Below are 21,847 nucleotides of genomic sequence, written 5' to 3' on the forward strand. Positions count from 1 at the left end.
AACTTCTGCCCTCCGCCCTTCCACCTGCGTGGTCCTGGGCCCGGCGGGCCTCTCATGGCACAACATGTCCCCTCTTGGAGCCCCTCGAAATATTTAAATGCCCAGGGGAAGGGAACTGGAGCACAGGACTGTGCACTAAAGGCAGGAAAGGTAACTCCCACTTTAGGCTCTAGCGTTGCTGGTAGCTTTTGCTGTGTCGAGAAGACAAAGCACAGAGCACATTCAAAACCAGTTCACAAGTGCCCGCCTGGTACCGAAGGACCCGTGTTGGGACTGCTGAGGAGCTAAGGAATATGGTTGAGCCCGGCACTGCAAATGATTCAGCTGATGGAGCATGCGATGTTTCTGTTTTTTTTTTTTTTATTAGAAAGAAAGAAAAAGATTAAGTGCTCTGTACCCCCAATGTGGGGCCTGAACTCACAACCCTGAGATCAAGGATTGTGCAGCTCTACCGACTGAGCCAGTCAGGCACCCTGAGCGTGCGACTCTTGATCTCGGGGTTGTGAGTTTGAGCCCCATGTGTGGTGTGGAGTTTACTTAAAATAAAATTAAAAAGAGGGGCGCCTGGGTGGCTCCATTGGATGAGTGTGCAACTGTTGATTTTGGCTCAGGTCGTGGGACTGGGCTATGCACTGGGCTCCGCACTCAGCGTGTGGTCCGCTTGGCATTCTCTCCCTCCCTCTGGCCCTTCCTCCCCCTGCTCTCTCTCTCTCTAAAATAAATAAATAAAACCTTTAAAAAGAGAGAGAGACTGCACTATAAGAACACCAGGTGAGGGGCGCCTGGGTGGCTCAGTTGTTGAGCGTCTTCCTTTGGCTCAGGTCATGGTCCCAGGATCCCAGGATGGAGCCCCACGTTGGGCTCCCTGCTCAGCAGGAAGCCTGCTTCTCCCTCTCCCACTCCCCCTGCTTCTGCTCCCTCTCTTGCTGTGTCTCTGTCAAATAAATAAATAAAATCTTAAAAAAAAAAAGCTCACACAGGTGAGCTTTCCAAGGGAGATACGGAAGATAACACTTTAAATCAGTTCTTAATTTTCTAATTTACCATCTGTTCAGATGAATTCAGAAGAGGAAAAAAAGCAGAGGTTTAGGAAACAAACTCATTTACCACTTACTCACTGGGAAAGTCACCACCTTGAGTATATCCATTTTGTTCATCTGTGCACGAGGTAACACTCCCAGTCTGAGGGTGCTGCTGGGCCGTGAGGCTCAGTGAGAACACACACAAGCGCGCACACACACCCACAGAAAACCTCATCAAAGACATAGCGCATCATCTGTTCTTAAAAATTTGTGTTCTTTTTACTAAGTTCTCTTAACACTTTCTTTCAGGCTTCTAGGTAGCTGTTTAAGTCAATAGCTTTATGGACAATGAACATAAGGGGCCATTTTTTGTATTAATGGTTTTCTTTATGGAATCACTGCGCTGTCTCTGAAATGCACAAAGCACTCCAAATACAGAGGCATTTTTCAAAAACTATTTTTTTTTTAAAGAATTTATTTATTTGACAGAGAGAGAGATCACAAGTAGGCAGAGAGGCAGGCAGAGAAAAGAGGGGGAAGCAGGCTCCCTGCTGAGCAGAGAGCCCGATGCAGGGCTGGATCTCAGGACCCTGGGATCATGACCTGAGCCAAAGGCAGAGGTCTGATCCACTGAGCCCCCAAGGTGCCCCTCAAAAATTATTTTAAACATTCGTTTTAATTTAATTTAATTAATTTATTTATTTACTAAACAAATCTTTTATTTACTACTTTAGTGGGGAGGGTGCACTGTTCCTGGAGATACTGAAATGCCAGGTCAACGTGTGGAGTGGCCGGAGCAAGCTCCTATCCCAACTCCCTACTCCAAAAATCCATTTAATATATTGTCCTCGGATAGAGGACGTATCAGATATTAAACTGATAAGAACAGATACTACACGTGATCTTAGCCAAAGGGCCGAGAAGCAATTAAACATTTGTTTATTTTTTAATTTATTTTTTTTAAAGATTTTATTTATTTATTTGAAAGAAAGAGATCAAAAGTAGGCAGAGAGGCAGGCAGACGGAGAGGAAGGGAGGCAGGCTCCCTGCTGAGCAGAGAGTCCGATGCGGGGCTCAATCCCAGGACCCTGGGATCACAACCTGAGCCGAAGGCAGAGGCTTTAACCCACTGAGCCACACAGGCGCCCCTAAACATTCGTTTTTAAAAAGCATAAGATTTTCATCTGGTTTATGGTCAAGTCCTCACTGGAAATTGCTAAGTCCCTGGAAAATACAACCAGTCTAGACAAAACAGAAATATAATTGTTGGGGGGTGGATTAAGATTACATTTCAAAGGCAAACAAGCAATTTTCAAATTGTCCTCTTTCTTAATTATCTCTATCTGCACTGTCCAGAATGATAGCCACTAGCCACATGAGGCCATTTAAATTTAAATTAATTAAATTTTAGTTAATTCACCAGCCACATTTTAAGGGCTCAACAGCCACAAATGGCTAGAGGCCATTATACTGGACAATGAAGGAACAGCTCCATTGTAGAAAGTTCTATTGGACAGTTTTGCTACATGTGGAGAAGAAAAAAAACAAGAATCATCTTCCAAAATAGGAAACAGTCCAGTGTGTCAGGACATCCTTTAGTCTAACGAGTCCATATCCCGAGTCTCAGGAGGTGTCCCTGATACTTGCCAGTATGTCTCTGATTGTCTGCTCTCCTTGCCTCTAAATGCCAGCTTCCACAGTTCCATTAGTTAGCTTAGAATTCCAAACAATTATGGAAAAGTAACTCTATGAGGGATGGAACGAGCATGAGCTCCTCCACAGTGCAGTCAAGAATGATGTCTGGTTTCAGGATGAACAACAAGGCAAACAATCACATGACATACGGAGATGTCAAAACAAAGGTCACTGATGTTGGAACTCAGCAGTGTAAATTACTTAAATTTGACCTTTATCTCCTGTCTCTAGATATAATAGGAAGATCTGTCATTATGGTGTGTGTGTGAGTGTGTGTGTGTGACGTGAGAGATGGAGAGAGACACAGATAGGGGGAGAAAGGGAGGCAGAGAATAAGCTGACTACACTAAAACAAAGTACCATTTCTGTATTTGAACTGGCAGGGTGTTAAGCACTAGGAGAGGTCCCTGAGGGACCTCCGAAAATTTCCATCCATGGAAATCTTTACAAAGAAACAAGTCATACTTATTCAGGAACAAACTTCTTAGATGCAGGATGTCAAAACCGGTAACTTCTCAACCTCCTTTTTAGATATGTAATACTCATATTAAAACAAGTTAAACATTCTTCTAAGTAAGAAAGCAATGTTTAAGGTCACAGAAATTACATAAGGGGCCACTCATCCTAGTCAATTCATAGGTGAATATTTCAAAATAGGATAATTTTAAAACATTTGGTCTTTAAATTAAAATTAAAGTTAAATTAAAACTTGAGTCCCACAGCACATGTTGGTGTGTGAAGGTAGAAGTAGGGAAGTACCAGGGAATTTAGTTTAGGATTTTAAAATTGGCCCAGGGATGCCTGGGTGGCTCAGTGGGTTAAGCGTCTGCCTTCGGCTTAGGTCATGATCCTAGAGTCCTGGGATCAAGCCCCATGTTGGACTCCTTGGTCAGCGGAGGCCTACTTCTCCCTCTCCCTCTGCTGCTCCCCTTGTTTGTGTACTCTCTCTGTCAAATAAATAAATAAAATCTTTTTTAAAAAGTTTTTAAATGGCCAGACCAGAAAAAAAGGCAGGGGGGCACCTGGGTGGCTCAGTCAATTAAGCATCTGAGTTCGGCTCAGGTCATGATCTCAGGGACCTGAGATCGAGCCCTGTGTTGGGCTCCTTGTTCAACAGGGAGTCTGCTTGTCCCTGTGCAACACCCCAAACTCTCATTCTCTCTCTCAAATAAATAGATTTTTTAAAAAAGGCCAGACATAAGATGCAAAATGCTTATAACACACAGACAGTCACACAGTCAGGAATGAAGAGTCACCTCTAGTTCCCAGTCACTTGGTACTAAATTAACCACTTACTCGAAAGATGCCAATCCAATCCTTTCGGCGGGGAATGAAATGCTGGGTGAGCGTATAATAGCACGTGACATCCCCTCCAGGGACATAGAACTTCTCCACACTATTAAAGATGACCTGAGAGAAATGACAATGATCCAGCAAGACAGCTGATGTGGGGGGATCTTCTACTGTCTCTTCCATGGTGGGCGTCCTGTTATGAGATACGGGATAAAATAAGGCTCAGAGTTGTCTGAAATGTTGGGAGATTTCTGGGCTCTCACCCAGGGAACATTCCATTCGAGGAGAGTCAGGAAAAGCAAAAGCCTGACAGGGATTGAGACCATACAACTTGCTTTCTGTTTCACTTTGAGTCAGTTTGCATTCATAGCTTCCTATGCTACAAGAACTTTCTAAGAATGTCTTTGATCTCCACCACAGGCCCCACCACCCTCTCATACCTCACATACCCTCTGCTCATGGCTATTTGTGGCACTTCTTCTAATGCCTTAAATATATTAGCAAGGCAGCCTAGAGGAAAATAACCGGAGCTGGGAACAGTAAGACCTAGAGTCTTGATTTTTTATCCCATCCAGTCCTGTGACTTCTGAGTATCACTTGCTTTACATTTCAGCTTCTGCCTTCAGTTCCATTCATCCTGTAACTATGGAGTCCTCGCGCGTACATATTAAGGCACTCTGCCAGGAGCTGGGCATGGGTGCAGGAAGAAAAGGGAGGGTTGACAGATTATCACATGCACCAGTGACAAGCACGGGCTCTGAAACCAAAATGGTGAGGTTCAAATTCCAGCCTCACTACCTATAAATGCACGAGCTTGAGCAACTCACGTCATCAGCTGGGTTCTCTGCCTGCTGCCTCACCTGTAAGACGGGGCTACGAACACCTACATCATTTGGTTTTTCATGAACGTTAACTGAAATAATGTGAAGTCGGCAGGCCTTTAAATCACTACCTGCCATAGAGTCACGCCAAGTAGAAACACGTAGAATGACAGAATAACGTACGAGCAGAGTCTGCAAGAAGAAAGGGCTTGCCGGATGTTAGTGATTTTCTTAACATTGTGGGGTGTTTGGTTTTGTTTTCTGGCAGAGTCTTCGCCCTGGAAGGGTCCCAATGCAATACGGCAGTTAGATGAGAAAACGAGTGACCAGCAAACGAATGGAATCAATGCAAAGTGCTCTGGGGTTCAAAAGAGGGAGAGATGCAACTGGCTAGGAAAATGAAGGAGAGCTTTGAGGGGTGAGAAGAGTCCTGGATAAGCCCTCAAGAAGATGAGCCTTAGGATTTGGGGGTGAGGAAATTCCAGGTGAGTGAAATGCTATGCATAAAAGCAACGAGAGAGGGGCGCCTGGGTGGCTCAGTGGGTTAAGCCTCTGCCTTCGGCTCAGGTCATGGTCTCAGGGTCCTGGGATCGAGCCCCACATCGGGCTCTCTGCTCAGCAGGGAGCCTGCTTCCCTTCCTCTCTCTCTCTGCCTGCCTCTCTGCCTACTTGTGATTTCTGTCAAATAAATAAATAAAATCTTTAAAAAAAAAAAGCAACGAGAGAGAGAGAGAGAGAGAGAGATATGCTGCCCATGTTTGGAGGACAGTAAGCAAGTCGGATTCCTATTTGTAACATTGGGGATATAACCTGTATTTCACCTTTGCGGGTCACAGTACAGATAGAACGTGATCAAGGATGGCAAACTATCGGGGAGGTAAAAACAATATAGAAAAGAAATAAAGTCTTTTGAATTGCTGAGATCTGACACTTCCTGCCTCTCAAAAGTCACGGGCTCCATCTTCTAAATGCTCCCTGAGTCTAACATTTAGTGAGTCCAGGATCCTCAACCCAGGATTTCATGGGGAAATGAAAACGATATCGTGGCTGTTATACAGGGACTGAAGGAGAGCTGCATACAAGGGACTAGCACATGATCCCTTATAAATTCGGCTGCTGGAACATGTTGGGAAATTGTATACAACTCAATTTTTAAAAAGTAAGTACAACCAAAAAACACAGCCCTTCTAGTCCTGCCTGACCCTACTTATTTCCTGCTTTTATTTCGAACTCTAAACAACCAGGCCTCCTCTTCCAACTCCCCTAGTAGTCAATTTTCTCATAGAGAAGGCAAGGGGATTTTTGGTGGCACTGAGCTAAGGAACCAAGAAATGTATTAGCTTTCTGGTTTGTGACAATTTTGCCACATCCTTAACCTCAAACCTCAGATCAGTTTTTCCGAGGAAGGGGGTAGTCACATTCCAGTCGAGGTCAGAACTACTTCCTCATATAAGCAGCTGCTTGTGTGATCTGTTGGATGCTATGGGAGGGTGGGCAGAGGTCTCAGCTTGCAGACCCCTCGCTTTCCTAGGGGTCTCAAGTCTTACTGAGGTCAGCATATCCCTCTGTCCTCAGCACAGAGCAGTTTTTAATCTGAGCTCGTAAAATGACTTAATCTGTTGTCTGTGGATCATAAAGAACACTCAGGTAAGAGTGGCTTCAGGGCCTGTCTCTTAATTAACCTAAGTGCCCAACTCTCACTTCTTTTACTTCCTAACACGATCAACCCTGGACACATGACATAATGCCTAGCCCATAGTAATTGCTGATTAACTATTCACAGAATAAGTGAAATGCATGTGATTCATCAAAAAGTGAAAAGAAGGGGGCGCCTGGGTGGCTCAGTGGATTGGGCCTTTGCCTTCGGCTCAGGTCGTGGTCCCGGGGTCCTGGGATTGAGCCCCACGTCAGGTTCTCTGCTCGGTGGGGAGCCTGCTTCCTCCTCTCTCTCTGCCTGCCTCTCTGCCTACTTGTGATCTCTCTCCCTCTGTCAAATAAATAAATAAAATCTTTAAAAAAAAAAAAGTGAAAAGAAGGGGCTTTGTAGGTAAACAATGGTGGGAATGACCATGGGGCTAATTCTTTTTTAAGCCCTGCTCTTCATTTGTGGGATACCCTTGGAGAAGCTGCTGTTTCTCAGCTTTCTCTTCTCTAAAATAGAGTGAAGAGATGATAATCTCCAAGTGCTATATCAATTCTTGGTACGGCTGGTTCAGCTGGCATAGCTGGTTCGAGTGGCACAGTGCCAAAAAAACAAAAGGCACAGATTTGATTTCCTTAAGGACCCATAAAATTCACACTCCATTACCCACCTTCTACACACTCAAACTCTGGCAAGCTGTTTTGCAAATGGATGTTACTCTGAAAGGCAAGACCAGCCAAGGGTATGAGGGCTCCATATACCCTCTTTCCTACTAGAAAAACAATCAATCTATAAGCTCATGAACAGAACACTGAAGAAAGGACACGAATGTGTGCACACACGCACACTCACACACAAACACAGGCACAAAAGAGCTCATGTTCTGAGGCTTGAGTGTAGGTATAGCCAGTGGAAACTAGCTCTTTTCATTCATCTGAACACCTAATCATCTATCTGGAAAAGTCGACAGTCTTGGTTCCTTATTAGAAATGTAATATTCCGGGTGGCTCAGTGGGTTAAACCTCTGCCTTCAGCTCAGGTTGTGATCTTGGGGTCCTGGGATCGAGGCTCTCTGCTCAGTGGGGACTTGCTTCCCCCTCTCTCTCTGCCTACTTGTGATCTCTCTCTCTCTAATAAATAAATAAAATCTTAAAAATTTTTTTTTTAATTTTTAAAATTTATTTATTTGACAGAGAGAGATCACAAGTAGGCAGAGAGGCGGGCAGAGGGTGAGGGGGAAGCAGGCTTCCCGCTGAGCAGAGAGCCCGATGTGGGGCTCAATTCCCCGACCCTGGGATCATGACCTGAGCCGAAGGCAGAGGCTTAACCCACTAAGCCACTCAGGTGCCCCTAAAAAATTTTTTTTAGAAAGTAAAATTCCATGAAGTTTCCCACTTCAGAGATCTCATCACCTTCCTGGGATGACTCAGAGGGTACCTAGTGGCTCTCTAGGTATTTGGAATTCAATTGTTCTTGAAATAGGAAACTCTCTTCTACCGAGACTGGGGAAGGGGTTGAGGAGGCAGGTGGAGTGGAGAACAGCCATGGCTTTGCTTCTCACCAAAGCTGAGGACAGAAAAGGCCATGGGTGAAAGGCCATGAGCATAACCAAGCTAATCTGAACTGGGTCAGTGAGGAGTTACCTCATTTAACTTTTCCTGGAAGGAAGGTATCTACTACTAATTTTTAAGGTCAGTGACCCTTAAAACCCTTTCCTCCCTCCCAGTGATCAGGTTCCTTGGGAGAAATAGGTTCTGACAATGGCTGGGGAAATCACCTTGCTGTCAAAGCAGTCCAGAAAGGACCGTTTGTGGAGGGGACAGACGGGATAGAGAGGATACGGAAGAAAAAGCAGAATGACTTAAGCATCAACTTCCCCTTCTTCTTTTTTTTTTTTAAATTTTTTTTTTTAAGATTTTATTTATTTGATGGAGATCACAAGTAGGCACAGAGGCAGGCACAGAGAGACAGAGAGAGAGAGAGGTGTATGTGGGGTGGGGGGAGGGAAGCAGGCCCCCTGCTGAGCAGAGAACCCGATGCAGGACTTGATCCCAGGACCCTGAGATTATGACCTGAGCCGAAGGCAGAGGCTTAACCCTCTGAGTCACCCAGGCGCCCCTCAACTTCCCCTTCTTTAACCGCTCCTTCCACTATAGAACCTGTCTGCCAACCATTTCTAGTTCTGACCACATCCATGGAGGGTAATGAAAATAAGTAGGAAAAGAGCAAAAGTTAAATTTAGAAGCCTGGAGAGCTATGGAGTCATAAAAAAGCAGGGGGATGAATTAGGCCCCCTAGAAATCATGGGATGGTATTCAACCTAATTCCCTCCTCTTACTCTCATGCCTAAGACTAGCCACATGAGGAGTGAGCAGGGAAAACAAACAGGGACGTCCAAAAGCAAGCCACTGAGTAGGGAAAAATAATGCAGAGAGTCTATGGACTGTCAGAAGCACTTTACTTGGACTCTGATTTTTTTTTTTTTTTTTCCCAGCTCAGTTTCCAAACGGATTAGGGTCCTCAGAGGATGTATGCAGTAACAGCCAACATGTTTTAAAAATGAGTCCCCTGAACCGGCTTCTGGCTTCTATGAAAACCTGACACATTTTCATCTAATGAGCTTCCCAAGCCTAATATACTAGTCCCAGGACTGTTCCACGAGGGCAGAAATTCTCTTACATTCTCCTGAAGAAAAGGACAGCTAATTCAGCTTCTGCTCTGAGTCAATCTGTAAAGTACACTAATACGCTTTTTAGCAGAAAATCTTTTTTTAATTTGTAAGAAAGCTTTATTTTTTTTATTTTTTTATTATTTTTTTAATTTTATTTTTTATAAACATATATTTTTATCCCCAGGGGTACAGGTCTGTGAATCGCCAGGTTTACACACTTCACAGCACTCACCATAGCACATACCCTCCCCAATGTCCATAATCCCACTCCCCCCACCCCCCCCCCCCCCTCCACCCTCCGTTTGTTTTGTGAGATTAAGAGTCACTTATGGTTTGTCTCCCTCCCAATCCCATCTTGTTTCATTTACTCTTCTCCTACCCCCTTAACCCCCTTAGCAGAAAATTTTTAAAAAATATTGGGACGACTGGGTGGCTCAGTTGGTTGAGCAGCTGCCTTCGGCTCGGGTCATGGTCCTGGCGTCCTGGGATCGAGTCCCACGTCCTGGGATCGAGTCCCACATCGGGCTCCTTGCTCGGCGGGGAGCCTGCTTCTCCCTCTGCCTCTGCCTGCCTTTCTGTCTGCCTGTGCTCGCTCTCTCTCCCTCTCTCTCTGACAAATAAATAATAAAATCTTAAAAAAAAAAAAAATTATAAACCTTCCTGGTTCAGGTTCTAACAATGCAAATACGCAACCAAGTCAATTCACCAATTTTCCTTAAGTTTTTCCCCATGTGTGCTGAACCACGAAGAGGAAATAATCTTACTAAAAAATAACTGATTCTGGGGCGCCTGGGTGGCTCAGTGGGTTAAGCCTCTGCCTTTGGCTCAGGTCATGATCTCAGGGTCCTGGGATTGAGTCCTGCATGGGGCTCTCTGCTCAGCAGGGAGCCTGCTCCCCCCCCCACACACCTCTCTCTCTCTCTCTCTCTCTCTCTGCCTGCCTCTGTAGCTACTTGTGATCTCTGTCAAATAAATAAGTAAAATCTTTAAAAACAAACAAACAAAAAAACTCAAGTTCTACGTAGAGTATGCTCAACATTTTTACCTTAGCCTTTTATGCCTGTGGGCACATGTTTTAGAGAAATCAAAGACTATCAGTAGTTTATCTGGATTAGTTCACAGAAGGAAACCAAATGTTCCCACAGCCAAGAAAGAAATGCAAATCAATTCTTCATTTGGGAACAGTAAAAACAAAAGATAAGCAAAAAAATCCAAACTGCACTTCATCTAATTCCTTCATCCTGTTGATGTAACTTTCTAAACTAGTAGCCATTAGCAAAACGGATGAACTGATTTGAATCTCACTCCTCCCGGGCCCTGGAAGAGATGCTTGCTCAAAACCACCCTTAGAGAACCTGGACAGTAGCTCCTAAGGCCCTGAGCAAAAGCAAAGACACACCTTCCCTTATCTTTAAATTCTTGAGCTACTTGTTCTTTTCTTTTTAAGATTTTATTTATTTGACAGAGAGAGAGATCACAAATAGGCAGAGAGGCAGGCAGAGAGAGAGGAGGAAGCAGGCTCCCCGCTGAGCAGAGAGCCCGATGTGGGGCTTGATCGCAGGACCCTGAGATCATGACCTGAGCCAAAGGCAGAGGCTTAACCCACTGAGCCACCCAGGTGCCCCTTGAGCTACTTGTTCTAATCCAAAATTTCCAAGTTCGTTTTAATTCTTTACCTAGTAACTTTCAGAGTGCCTTAGAGAACGCATATACCTCCAGGAGGCTTGTAATACTCCTCACTAACAACTGTTGGGATTGGTCGCCCCTGCTTGTTTGACATGCCACGCCAGCAGTACCAGCAGGAGAGAAGGAAAGCAAAACAGTCATGGGATAGATATGGGCAACCAGAAGAAACTGTGTTGAAAGCCTCAATGCTGTTTTCTAATCCTCTCTTTAACGTAACTGAGATGGTAAACTTTTTCCTTGAAAAGGGGTGACAGGGCTAACCGCTGAAGTCACATGGGCGGTGACGGGTTTGAAGTGCCGTGGAAAGGGAACCAGGCTGGGAGCCAAGGGACCTGGGTTCCTGTCTTAGGTCTGCCACTAACTAGCTTTGACGTCTTGGCTAAGTCGCACAACCTCCTTTTAGGCCTCAGTATCCTCATCAGTAAAATGCACGGATCAGGCTAGAAAACCTCCAAGAAACTTTCCAGCTACAATGATGATCCGAAGTGAAAGAAAAAGAAAGTGAAAGAGGTCGTTTTAACGGTCTTTCCTTTCATCTAAGGAAATAAGGAACCACGGCATTGTATCAACAAGCACAAAGTGTTTAAAGAGCCCTAGAGGTACTATCTGACTTGAAAGACGATACCCGTTAGGGCTATGTAACTCTCACCATCTTTCTTGGGGTCCTTTCCACTCCACAGCTGTCATACCTGCTAAAAGGTAGAGTTTCAGGTAGAGGCCCTTTGAAGATATTTGTGAAAGTGAGGCACCTGGATACTCCCTAATCATGTACTCTACATATAATCTACAAAGACATTGAAAGTCCTCGGTTTTTGATGGTTTTTGCAACCAGGGAAGTAAGTTATAATACATAGCATCTGTATTATTCTACTCAGCACCAGCAATGGCCACTTGTTGGCTTGCATCGGGAGCGAAGAATCCAAGTGATAGAAAAAAGTTAACATGCCCGGAAGGCGCTGAAATCTTAATAGGGGAACGTTAGCCCCCAAACTGGGCTCATGGTAGCGGTGGGGAGGGGCTTCCGGAGATCAGCTGTAAAGAAGCAGGTCATTACACTCCAGTTGCTCTTTGTTCTGCCTAGAATATCTCCGATTAGAGAAGGCCTCCTCTGAAGGAAAGGGACCTTAGCGATCAGGGAATAGACAGGGAAACTGAGGCCCAAAGGGAAGGGAACTTGCCTAGCGTGTAACTCGGCCTCGTAGCAAACTGCGATGTTGATGCCTTCAAGGACAGGGATTAAGTAACTACCGAGACCTCGGCCCGCGGGGGGAGGGAGGCGTTGACGCCGTGACGTCAGGACCCCCGACCGCCGTCAGAGGGGTCCCTTCTGCTCAAGGAGACTGCCACCACTCGGCCACAAGCACTGAAATTCTGCCCTCCTCCGGAGAAAACTGGCCCTCGACCCTCCAAGGCCGCGGAAGGGGCTCCAGGGGCCCCATGACGCCACACACACACTGTTACCCTGTAAGGATGAAAGGAAGTGAAAACCGAAACCAGCCGCACCACTGCCTGCCCAAGGTCCTTTCTGAAGAGTGGAAATCTGAATTTGGAGAACCCGAAGGCCCAACTGCCCCTAATTGCCCTCCTTCACTCCAGGGACTCACCGGGGGTAGCAGCCGGCGTCGGCGCAACAGCAACAGGGCAGAGCAAGGCACAGGGGCGGGGCTAAAAGCCCAGGGGACAGCCGATCCCATCTGGTCCCGCCCACTACGTCACAACGGCTACCAAGCCCCGCCCCTGCAGCGGCGCTTGCTGGGACTTGTAGTGCTTAGGTGACTGGGGCCCAGGGGTGCTCCGCGGAACTATGTGGTTTTCGCTCATCCGGAAGAGTTCCCCAAGGAGCCTATTTCTTCCCCTAGAATGAGCCGTTTACTTACCTTGAAAAAAAAAAAAAAACACACACAGAAGTTTATTTCTTTCAGTCCTGAACAAGAAAGGGCCATCTGGAGGTCATCTTCATTGTTCTCCTGCCTCTACATAGCTCTTCACTAAGAGCCCTACAGATGAGACCCTCTTTGGCATTTAGTCATCCTTCCGCCTGCTCCTAAAGGAGATCCAGCAATCTCCCTGGATGCCCCTGTTTCTGTGTTTCATCTTTCCCTTCCTATAAAGAAATTATTTTTTAGCATTAACTCTGCCAAGGTAGTGTTCTTAAATACAATAAGAATAAAGTCATTAGAAGGAATTCCTTATCCTTGATAAGTGATCAATCCCTGGCCTGTCTTCAGCAAGTATCCTGTTAAGTTGGTTCAGCAGGAATCCCCCTCCCCCACCCTTGATGTCTTTTCTTAGTAATTTTCCACCCACTTGTCCTTATTGTATTTGGAGTTGAGCGCAATCTTTATCTATTGTAATGTCCCTATGGCAATACTCCTAGATAAAGCCTCTCTTAGTGGTTTAACAAGTGTCAGAGTAATTACTTCTTTAACACCGCAATTGCTATCTATGGGTGGTTAGAAGTGCCTCTTCTCCAAGGTGTAGTATCCTTCTAAGTCTGGAAAGAAACTTTCCATGCCATCTAACTGGGGAATTTATGCCCCTGAAGACACTTTACAGTTCAGGCAGAAGAATAAGCATTCCTTATACTGCCTTAGCACAAAATCAGTGGCATTCAACTGAGAAGAATGGATGGCGGAAAATAGTAAGCCAGCAAACTTTTACTGGGGGTTCTGTTGAAAGTTCAAATCACCTTCTGTGTCACCAAAATTATGCTCTTCCATTTTAAACTCTGTCTACAGGGATAAGTGTCTTCAGTATCCTGGATATATCTCCTTTAATTTTACTTACTAACTTTTTAAAAAGCCCTTATTATTGACATTATCTAAACCCACACACCTTACCATCCATATTAATACAACTATTTCATGGAACTTTTTTGCCTGGATGTTAAAAATGCAAATGAATCCACTGTGCATTTTAGAAGTCGCCTAGAAGAACCACCGATTAAAAAAAAAAAAAAGATTTTATTTGGGGTGTCTGGGTGGCTCAGTTGTTAAGCATCTGGCTTCGGCTCAGGTCATGATCTCAGGGTCCTGGGATTGATCCCATGTTGGGCTCCCTCCTCCTTGGAAAGCCTGCTTCTCCCTCTCCTACTCTCCCTGCTTGTGTTCCCTCTCTCGCTATGTCTCTCTGTCAAATAAATAAAATCTTAAAAAAAAATATTTACTTAGTTGACAGAGAGATAGCAATAGAGGGAACACAAACACGGGGGAGATGGAAAGGGAGAAGCAGATGCGAGACTTGATCCCAGGACCCTGGGATCATGACCTGAGCTGAAGGCAGACGCTTAACTGACTGAGCCACCTTGGCATCCCAGAGCCACCAATTCTTCAATAGAAAGCATCACATGATGATAGCTCTATACTTTTCAAGACTCTTAGAACCCCCGGCCTCAAAATCCTTGTTTGGCTGTGCCCACCAATCCCAAGCTGTTATATCATGACTCTTACCCTATCCTAGTCAACTTTTGCCTCTACCCTCACATTGAAAGATCCACCCCCTTCCCCAAACCAAACTTTGAAGTCTCAATAAATACCACTATTTTGTCCTTCTGCCCCGAGCTGGTACTACAACTTTGCCAAGATGGTGTATTCCTCACTAAGGTAAGAATAATCTTAGGTTTGTCTTTTTAAGAAAGATTTATTTTTTCGCCAAAGACAAGGGAAGCAAGGGCAAATATGAACTACTGGGACTTCATCAAGAGCAAAACCTTTTGCACAGCAAAGGAAACAGTCAAAAAAACCAAAAGACAACTGACAGAATGGGAGAGGATATTTGCAAGCGACATATCAGATAAAGGGCTAGTATCCAAAATCTATAAAGGACTTATGAAACTCAACACCCAAAGAACAAATAATCCAATCAAGAAATGCGCAGAGGACATGAACAGACATTTCTGCAAAGAAGACATCCAGATGGCCAACAGACACATGAGAAAGTGCTCCATATCACTCGGCATCAGGGAAATACAAATCAAAACCACAATGAGATATCACCTCACACCAGTCAGAATGGCTAAAATTAACAAGTCAGGAAATGACAGATGCTGGCGAGGATGCGGAGAAAGGGGAACCCTCCTACACTGTTGGTGGGAATGCAAGCTGGTGCAGCCTCTCTGGAGAACAGTATGGAGGTTCCTGAAAAAGTTGAAAATAGAGCTACCTTATGACCCAGCAATTGCACTACTGGGTATTTACCCTAAAGATACAAATGTAGTGATCCAAAGGGGCAAGTATCCTCAAATGTTTATAGCAGCAATGTCCACAATGGCCAAACTATGGAAAGAGCCGAGATGTCCATCAACAGATGAATGGATAAAGAAGATGTAGTATATATATATATATATATATATATATATATATATATATTATGCAGCCATCAAAAGAAATGAAATCTTGCCATTTGCAACGATGTAGATGGAACTAGAGGGTATTACGCTGAGCAAAATAAGTCAGTCAGAGAAAGATAATTATCATATGATCTCCCTGATATGAGGAATTTGAGAGGCAACGTGGGGGGCATTGAGGGGGCTAGGGAAGGAAAAAATGAAACAAGATGGGATTGGGAGGGAGACAAACCATAAGAGACTCTTTGTTGTTGTTGTTGTTAAGATTTTATTTATTTGAGAGAGAGACAGTGAGAGAGAGCATGAGCCAGGAGAAGGTCAGAGGGAAAAGCAGACTCCCCGTGGAGCTGGGAGCCCAATGCAGGACTCGATCCTGGGATGCTGGGATAATGACCTGAGCTGAAGGCAGTTGCTTAACCAACTGAGCCAGCCAGGTCCCCCATAAGAAACTCTTAATTTCACTAAACAAACTGAGGGTTGCTGGGGGGTGGGGGGATAGGGAGAGGGTGGTTGGGTTATGGACGTTGGGGAGGATATGGGCTATGGTGAATGCTGTGAAGTGTGTAAGCCTGACAATTCACAGACCTGTACCCCTGAGGATAATAAAACCTTATATGTTAATTAACAACAACAAAAAAGATTTATTTTTTCGAGGAGGGGAGGGGCAGAGGGAGAGAGAGAATCCTGAAGCAGACTCCCCACTGAGTGTGGAGCCCAACAGAGGGCTGGATCCCAGGACCCTCAGATCATGACCTGAGCCGAAATCAAGAGTAAGGTGCTCAGCCAACTGAGCCACCCAGGCGTCCCTCAGTTTTGTCTTATCAGTAGGTTGTTTTGGTGATACTTTGGGAAGCTAAATTTGATAGCATAGAATAAAAAATTAATTAGTCTGATTTATTTCTGATAGGAGTGTCAAGGGAGGGCTGCAAGTACAACTGTTTAGAACTGGGTAGTGAAGGAATGGGAATTGATATTCACACCTACAGGGAAAATCCTCCATTTCTATCTTCAAGTGTTAGGAATGGAGACAAACAAAGACTGGGGCTGGGAGTAGTTTTCTGTGCCTGAAACAGTGGGTTTTCTCATTTACTCCTTATAAGGGAAGCCCTTTTATTATCCCCATTTCACAGATGAGACAATTGAGGCTTGGAGATGTACAGTTACTTGCACAGGCTCACCTGGCTAGTGTTATCAGAAGGCTCTGTACCAAGCATTCTGATTCAAGCAACTTTGGTCCTAATCGTGACACTCACTAGACTCTTTACCAGAGTTCAGTAATCCATAAGGGAAGACCAGGGCATAAATGAGTATGATACCACATGATAGTGGCTTTATAAGAGGGATTACACAGTGTTAAGGTAGCATGGCATTAATTTTAAAGCTTCAAAAAAAGGTGTTAGAGAAAAAATTATTCTGAAGCCTATTAAAACAGTAAGGAAAATTTTATTTGGGATGATTACAATAAGAACATTACAAAAGGGGAGAGAGACCGTGCTTAGTTCCCAAAAAAATGAGGACAAGTGGAGATTTACAGCCGTCAGGGAGGATGAGGGAGTCAATGGATGGAAAATTACAAGAGGAGACCTCAAGAATGGGGGATTCTGAGACGTCTGGGTGGCTCAGTCAGTTAAGCATCTGCTTTCAGCTCAGGTCATGATCCCAGAGTCCTGGGACCGAGTCCCGCATCTGGCTCCTTGCTTGGTGGGGAGCCTGCTTCTTCCTCTGCTGGCTGCTCCCCCTGCTTGTGCTCTCTATCTCTCCCTCTGACAAATAAATAAAATCTTTTTTTTTTCCTCCAGAACTCACTCTCTCTCTCTCTCTCTTTTTTTTTTTTTTAGATTTTATTTATTTGAGAGAGAGTGTGAGGGGGAGAGGTCAGAGAGAGAACAGACTCCCCAGCGAGCAGGGAGCCGGATGTGGGACTTGATCCTGGGACTCCAGGATCATGACCTGAGCTGAAGGCAGTTGCTTAACCAACTGAGCCACCCAGGCACCCCAAATAAATAAAATCTTAAAAAAAAAAAAAAAAAAAAAGAATGGGAGATTCTTCCTGAACTGGTTTAATAGGATTCTTGCTGAAGGCAGACTAAGGATTGATCAAATTTCAAGAATAAGGATTCTTGGAGCGCCTGGGTAGCTCAGTCGTTAAGCGTCTGCCTTCAGCTCAGGTTGCGATCCTGGGGTCCTGGGATTGAGCCCTACATCCAGCTCCCTGCTGCTTGGGAAGCTTGCTTCTCCCTCTCCCACTCTCCCTGCCTGTGTTCCTTCTCTCGATGTGTCTCTCTGTCACATAAATAAATAAAATCCTAAAAAAAAAGGATTCTCTCTAAGCTGATTTTTGCTGAAATTGGACTTGAAAGAGGATTTCAACTACCTCCATTTTGACCTCAGTCTGTACTTTCTAATTAAGTTCTTTCCCACCTATCTCTTAACTCAGGCAAAAGACCCTGCAGGCAAAGCATCCCGCTATGGGAACTGAAACTACCCCACCCCCCTCCAAGCTACAAGGACCACCCAGAGCCAGCAGGACCCAACACGACTAAACCCCAAGACAATGATCGACTGGACCTTTACTGCCCACCTGTTTGTACCCACCGACCTTTGTCTCACATTTTCCCTATCTAAACCTCAACTATTTTCAGGACTTTGGAGACGGTCCTTGAGACTGTCCACTGTCTTCCTCATGTTGGCCTCCCTGAAATAAATCCCTTTCTTGTTTCTCCATGACTTGTCTCTCTGCCTTTGGATTTTGTCAGTGGTGAGCACCTGGTCTGTTTGGGGGGTCCCAGAACCCAATGTCCTTGCACCCCTGGACCCCACCTGCAGACTTGGCAAAGGCAGACACAGAAGCCCAAGGTTGAGGCCTCATCCAGAAGAGGGCTCAGAGGAGCCTAAGTGACTAAAGTTTGGTCAAAGAGAGAGTCTTTATCAAAGGAGACATTTGATTTACTTGAATAACAAGCTTGGCCACAGGAAAAGGGATGGGAACAAAATTTGACACAGAGGGAATAGTCATCAACAGCAGTGTTGTCCAGTAGAATTCTAGGCGGAGACGGAAATGCTCCTTACCTACACTATCTGATCTGGTAACCACTAACCACATGTGGCTACCGAGTGCTTAAAATGTGGCTATTCCAACTGGGAACTGGGTTTTTTATGGGGTTTAAATTTATTTTACGGGAGAAAATCAGATTTAATAGGATATGTATGTACATATAGGGAAGCCAAACAGACGTGGAAATTCTCTATTCAACTGAAATTCATTCATTTATTTATTTATTTTCAAAGATCTTATTCATTTTTTTGACAGAGAGACACAGCGAGAGAGGGAACACAAGCAGGGGGAGTGGGAGAGGAAGAAGCAGGCTTCTGGCAGAGCAGGGAGCCCGAGGCAGGGCTCAATCCCAACACCCTGGGATCATGACCTGAGCCGAAGGCAGACACTTAATGATTGAGCCACCTAGGTGCCCCAGAAATTTATTTTTAAAAAGATTTCATTTATTTATTTGAGAGAGAGAGAGTACACGAGCAGGGAGAGGGACAGAAGAGGGATGGGGGAGAGAATCCCAAGCAGAGTTCTGCCTGTTCTCAAGCCCTACTCAGAGCTCCATCTCATGACGCTGAGATCATGACCTGAGCCACATTCAAGAGTCCGCTTAACCGACTGAGCCACCCAGGTGCTCCCGAAACTGCAGTTTAAACAGACATACATGCTCACTGTCCTTGCTGGTGCGTATCTGGAGCATCTGGGTGACAGGGGAGTGGACTATGGGGAGAAGAGGCAGGCAGCCTACAAGGTGTCCACGCAGCAGTAGTAGCTGCTTACTTTCACTTCTGCCCTCAGCTCCAGCCCTGCCCGGCTCTACCCAGTGGCAATGACTCTGGCCTTTGGACTCTCAACTCCATGAAAAAAGAGGGTGAGGGAGGAATGTTATCCCTGAAGCTTGCTGTCTCTGTAACCCACCTAGAACTCTGCAACTAGATGCCTTACAAAGTACAGAGAGTTTCTATGCCTGGATTTGCAAAAGAGAAGGACTGAACAATCATTGGAAAGAAGGAACTAGGTTAGGATGCTGTTGGGTTTTCTCCATGTGCAGGTCAAGTATGGTGTTTTATAACCTTCTGGAGAAACAGGAGCCGGTATGCCTCACCTTAATCCCGTGTTTCTAGAATATGTGGGCAAACCAAGTCACCTGTTACACACTTCAGGGAATGTTAATATTTAAAGGTGCTTTGCAGGGCACCTGAGCAGCTCAGTGGGTTAAGTCTCTGCCTTCAGTTTAGGTCCTGGGCTCGAACCCCAGCCCACAGGCCCCGCATCGCATCCTCTGCTCAGCAGGGAGCCTGCTTCCCCCTTTCTCTCTGCCTGCCTCTCTGCCTACTTGTGATCTCTCTCTGTGACAAATAAATATGATCTTAAAAAAAAAAAAAGGTGTTTTGCAGGGGTCCCTGTAAGAACTTGGGAGGGCTATCTGTTTTAAAACACAATGTTAAATAAACTAAAAGGGAGAGAGAGAGAGAGAGATTTCTTAATCCCACCCATACTTTCAAAACTGCTGTCTGTAGAGAAAAACCTCTCTGTTGGACCCCCCTCCCTTGATTAGCTGATGTGAATTGATTCTATAAGAATTATTTTACAACTCTGTAAATTGTAGGTAACTGATAGGCAAGGAATTCCTGTCTGGTTTGACAGAGGTTTGACTGTTTTCCCTCCTTCCCTTGGGGGGGTGGGGGGGAGGCAGTTTTTGTATCCATTTACAATTTCTTTCAATATTCCTTTTGCCAGGCAAATTGCGCTGCTTTTTTTTGAACCAGCGGAACCGTTGGTTCCCTCACTGACTGAGTTACATAAAATCTTTAACGCGTAAACGTGCACATTTTTTAAATTAAAGATTTTATTTATTTGGGAGAGAGAGAGATAGCAAGAGTGGGGGGAGGGGCAGAGGGAGAGGAAGAAGCCATGTGGGGCTCGACCCTGGGATCATGACCTGAGCCCAAGGCAGATGCTTAATGACTGAGCCACCCAGGTGCCCCAACAATAAACGATTTTACCATAATTTACTTCACCATTCTCTAACCATTGAATATTTAAGTTCTTCATTAAATAATTTTTTTTAAAGATTTTATTTATTTATTTGACAGACAGAGATCACAAGTAGGCAGAGAGGCAGGTAGAGAGAGAGGAGGAAGCAGGCTCCCTGCTGCGCAGAGAGCTCAATCCCAGAACCCTGGGATCATGACCTGAGCCCAAGGCAGAGGCTTTAACCCACTGAGCCACCCAGGTGCCCCTTCATTAAATAATTTTTAAAGAGCAAAGATTCTATGTGAATTTAACTGCTTGTAAGTCTGGATTAGACTATATACTACTATTTTTTTTACGTATAAAATGATACCACTGTGCAAGAAAGAGGACTTCATACTATATACTCATTTCATGCACACATGTTTTGTTGGACCCACCAAAAACAAATGTTCACAGGAAATGGATGCTCCAAGCTCTTTGAAGAAAAATAAAAAGGCAAGTGTGACCGCAGGGGGTCTTTCAGCTACATGTGGTACACACATTAGTGCGTGTGTCTGTGTGGTTCCCAAGGTGCCCGGCAAACTGCTTTGCACACAGGAAGAATTCAAGTAATGCACTTTGGACTTCACATGCAAAAGGACACTTTCTATAGAACTTGCTTCCAAGATCCATCCACACCAAGAAGAGGATGGGCTGAAAACAATCGTGAACAGCTCATTTCAGGGAGAGTGGTTTCCCCCAGAAGGAAAAGGGGAAGATGACAAAGGACAAGATAAAGGCAGAAGCCCAGAAGTTCCATTGCTCGAGGGCAAGCAGCCCCATTCCCTGGGGCTCTATCGGCCCCATCAGCTGCACAGCAAAGTGGGAGTGCTGGCCAGCAGTCTCTGTTTCCGTTTCACCAGTAACGGCAGTAAGATTGTGTGAAGGAGGGAGTAGTGGGTTCTATGAACTCACTGCGAGGCCTTGGTCAAGCCACTACATTTTTCTGGGCCTTGATTTCCTTTTCTAAATAGAATTCAAGGGGCGCCTGGGTGGCTCAGTGGGTTAAAGCCTCTGCCTTCCGCTCAGGTCATGATCCCAGAGTCCTGGGATCAAGCCCCGCAACGGGCTCTCTGCTCAGCAGGGAGCCTGCTTCTCCTCCTCTCTCTGCCTGCCTCTCTGTCTACTTGTGAGCTCTCTCTCTGTCAAATAAATAAAATCTTCTAAAAAAAATAGAATTCAAGGGAAGTACTCGGTTGTAAGAGCGTTTCTGATTTAACAGGAATTCTGATTCTGTGATTGTACACACTTCCAGAACATGCCCTCATACCTTGCAGACCTAAAGCAAAGAAACAAAAACAAAAAACAAGACAACAACACCAAAACCCCTAAACTGGGGTATGGGGGGGAAAAAAGATTTTCTAAGAATATTTGTCTCATTTCCACTCCCTATTCCATTCCGGGTACATATACCAAGACTTTAAAGAATACAACATCTTGGGCACCTGGGTGGCTCAGTGGGTTAAAGCCTCTGCCTTTGGCTCAGGTCATGATCCCAGAGTCCTGGGATCGAGCCCCACATCGGGCTCTCTGCTCCGAGGGGAGCCTGCTTCCTCCTCTCTCTCTGCCTGCCTCTCTGCCTACTTGTGAGCTCTGTCAAATAAATAAAT

General features: G+C 45.1%; 1 protein-coding gene across 2 annotated transcripts in view; it reads right to left on the bottom strand.

Annotated features, from left to right (window-relative positions):
• Nucleotides 1–12,505, bottom strand: part of LOC111151555 (calcium binding and coiled-coil domain 2) — a 28,007-nt gene extending 15,502 nt beyond the window's left edge. Inside the window, exons 1-4 of one of the 2 annotated variants that reach the window (XM_022509622.1) lie at nucleotides 12,435–12,476; nucleotides 4,014–4,203; nucleotides 733–756; nucleotides 255–284 (exon numbers count right to left, since the gene is read on the bottom strand). In XM_022509622.1, the coding sequence (XP_022365330.1) occupies nucleotides 255–284; nucleotides 733–756; nucleotides 4,014–4,193 (234 nt within the window). In that variant the 5' untranslated portion in view covers nucleotides 4,194–4,203; nucleotides 12,435–12,476. Of the gene's footprint in view, nucleotides 1–254; nucleotides 285–732; nucleotides 757–4,013; nucleotides 4,204–12,434 lie in introns of both variants that reach the window. The other variant, XM_022509621.1, reaches the window with a different exon arrangement.
• Nucleotides 12,506–21,847: the final 9,342 nt, after the last annotated feature.

This window comes from Enhydra lutris, unplaced genomic scaffold (genome assembly GCF_002288905.1).
Source record: "Enhydra lutris kenyoni isolate GAN:26980312 unplaced genomic scaffold, ASM228890v2 scaffoldscaffold26, whole genome shotgun sequence".
NCBI lineage: Eukaryota > Metazoa > Chordata > Mammalia > Carnivora > Mustelidae > Enhydra > Enhydra lutris.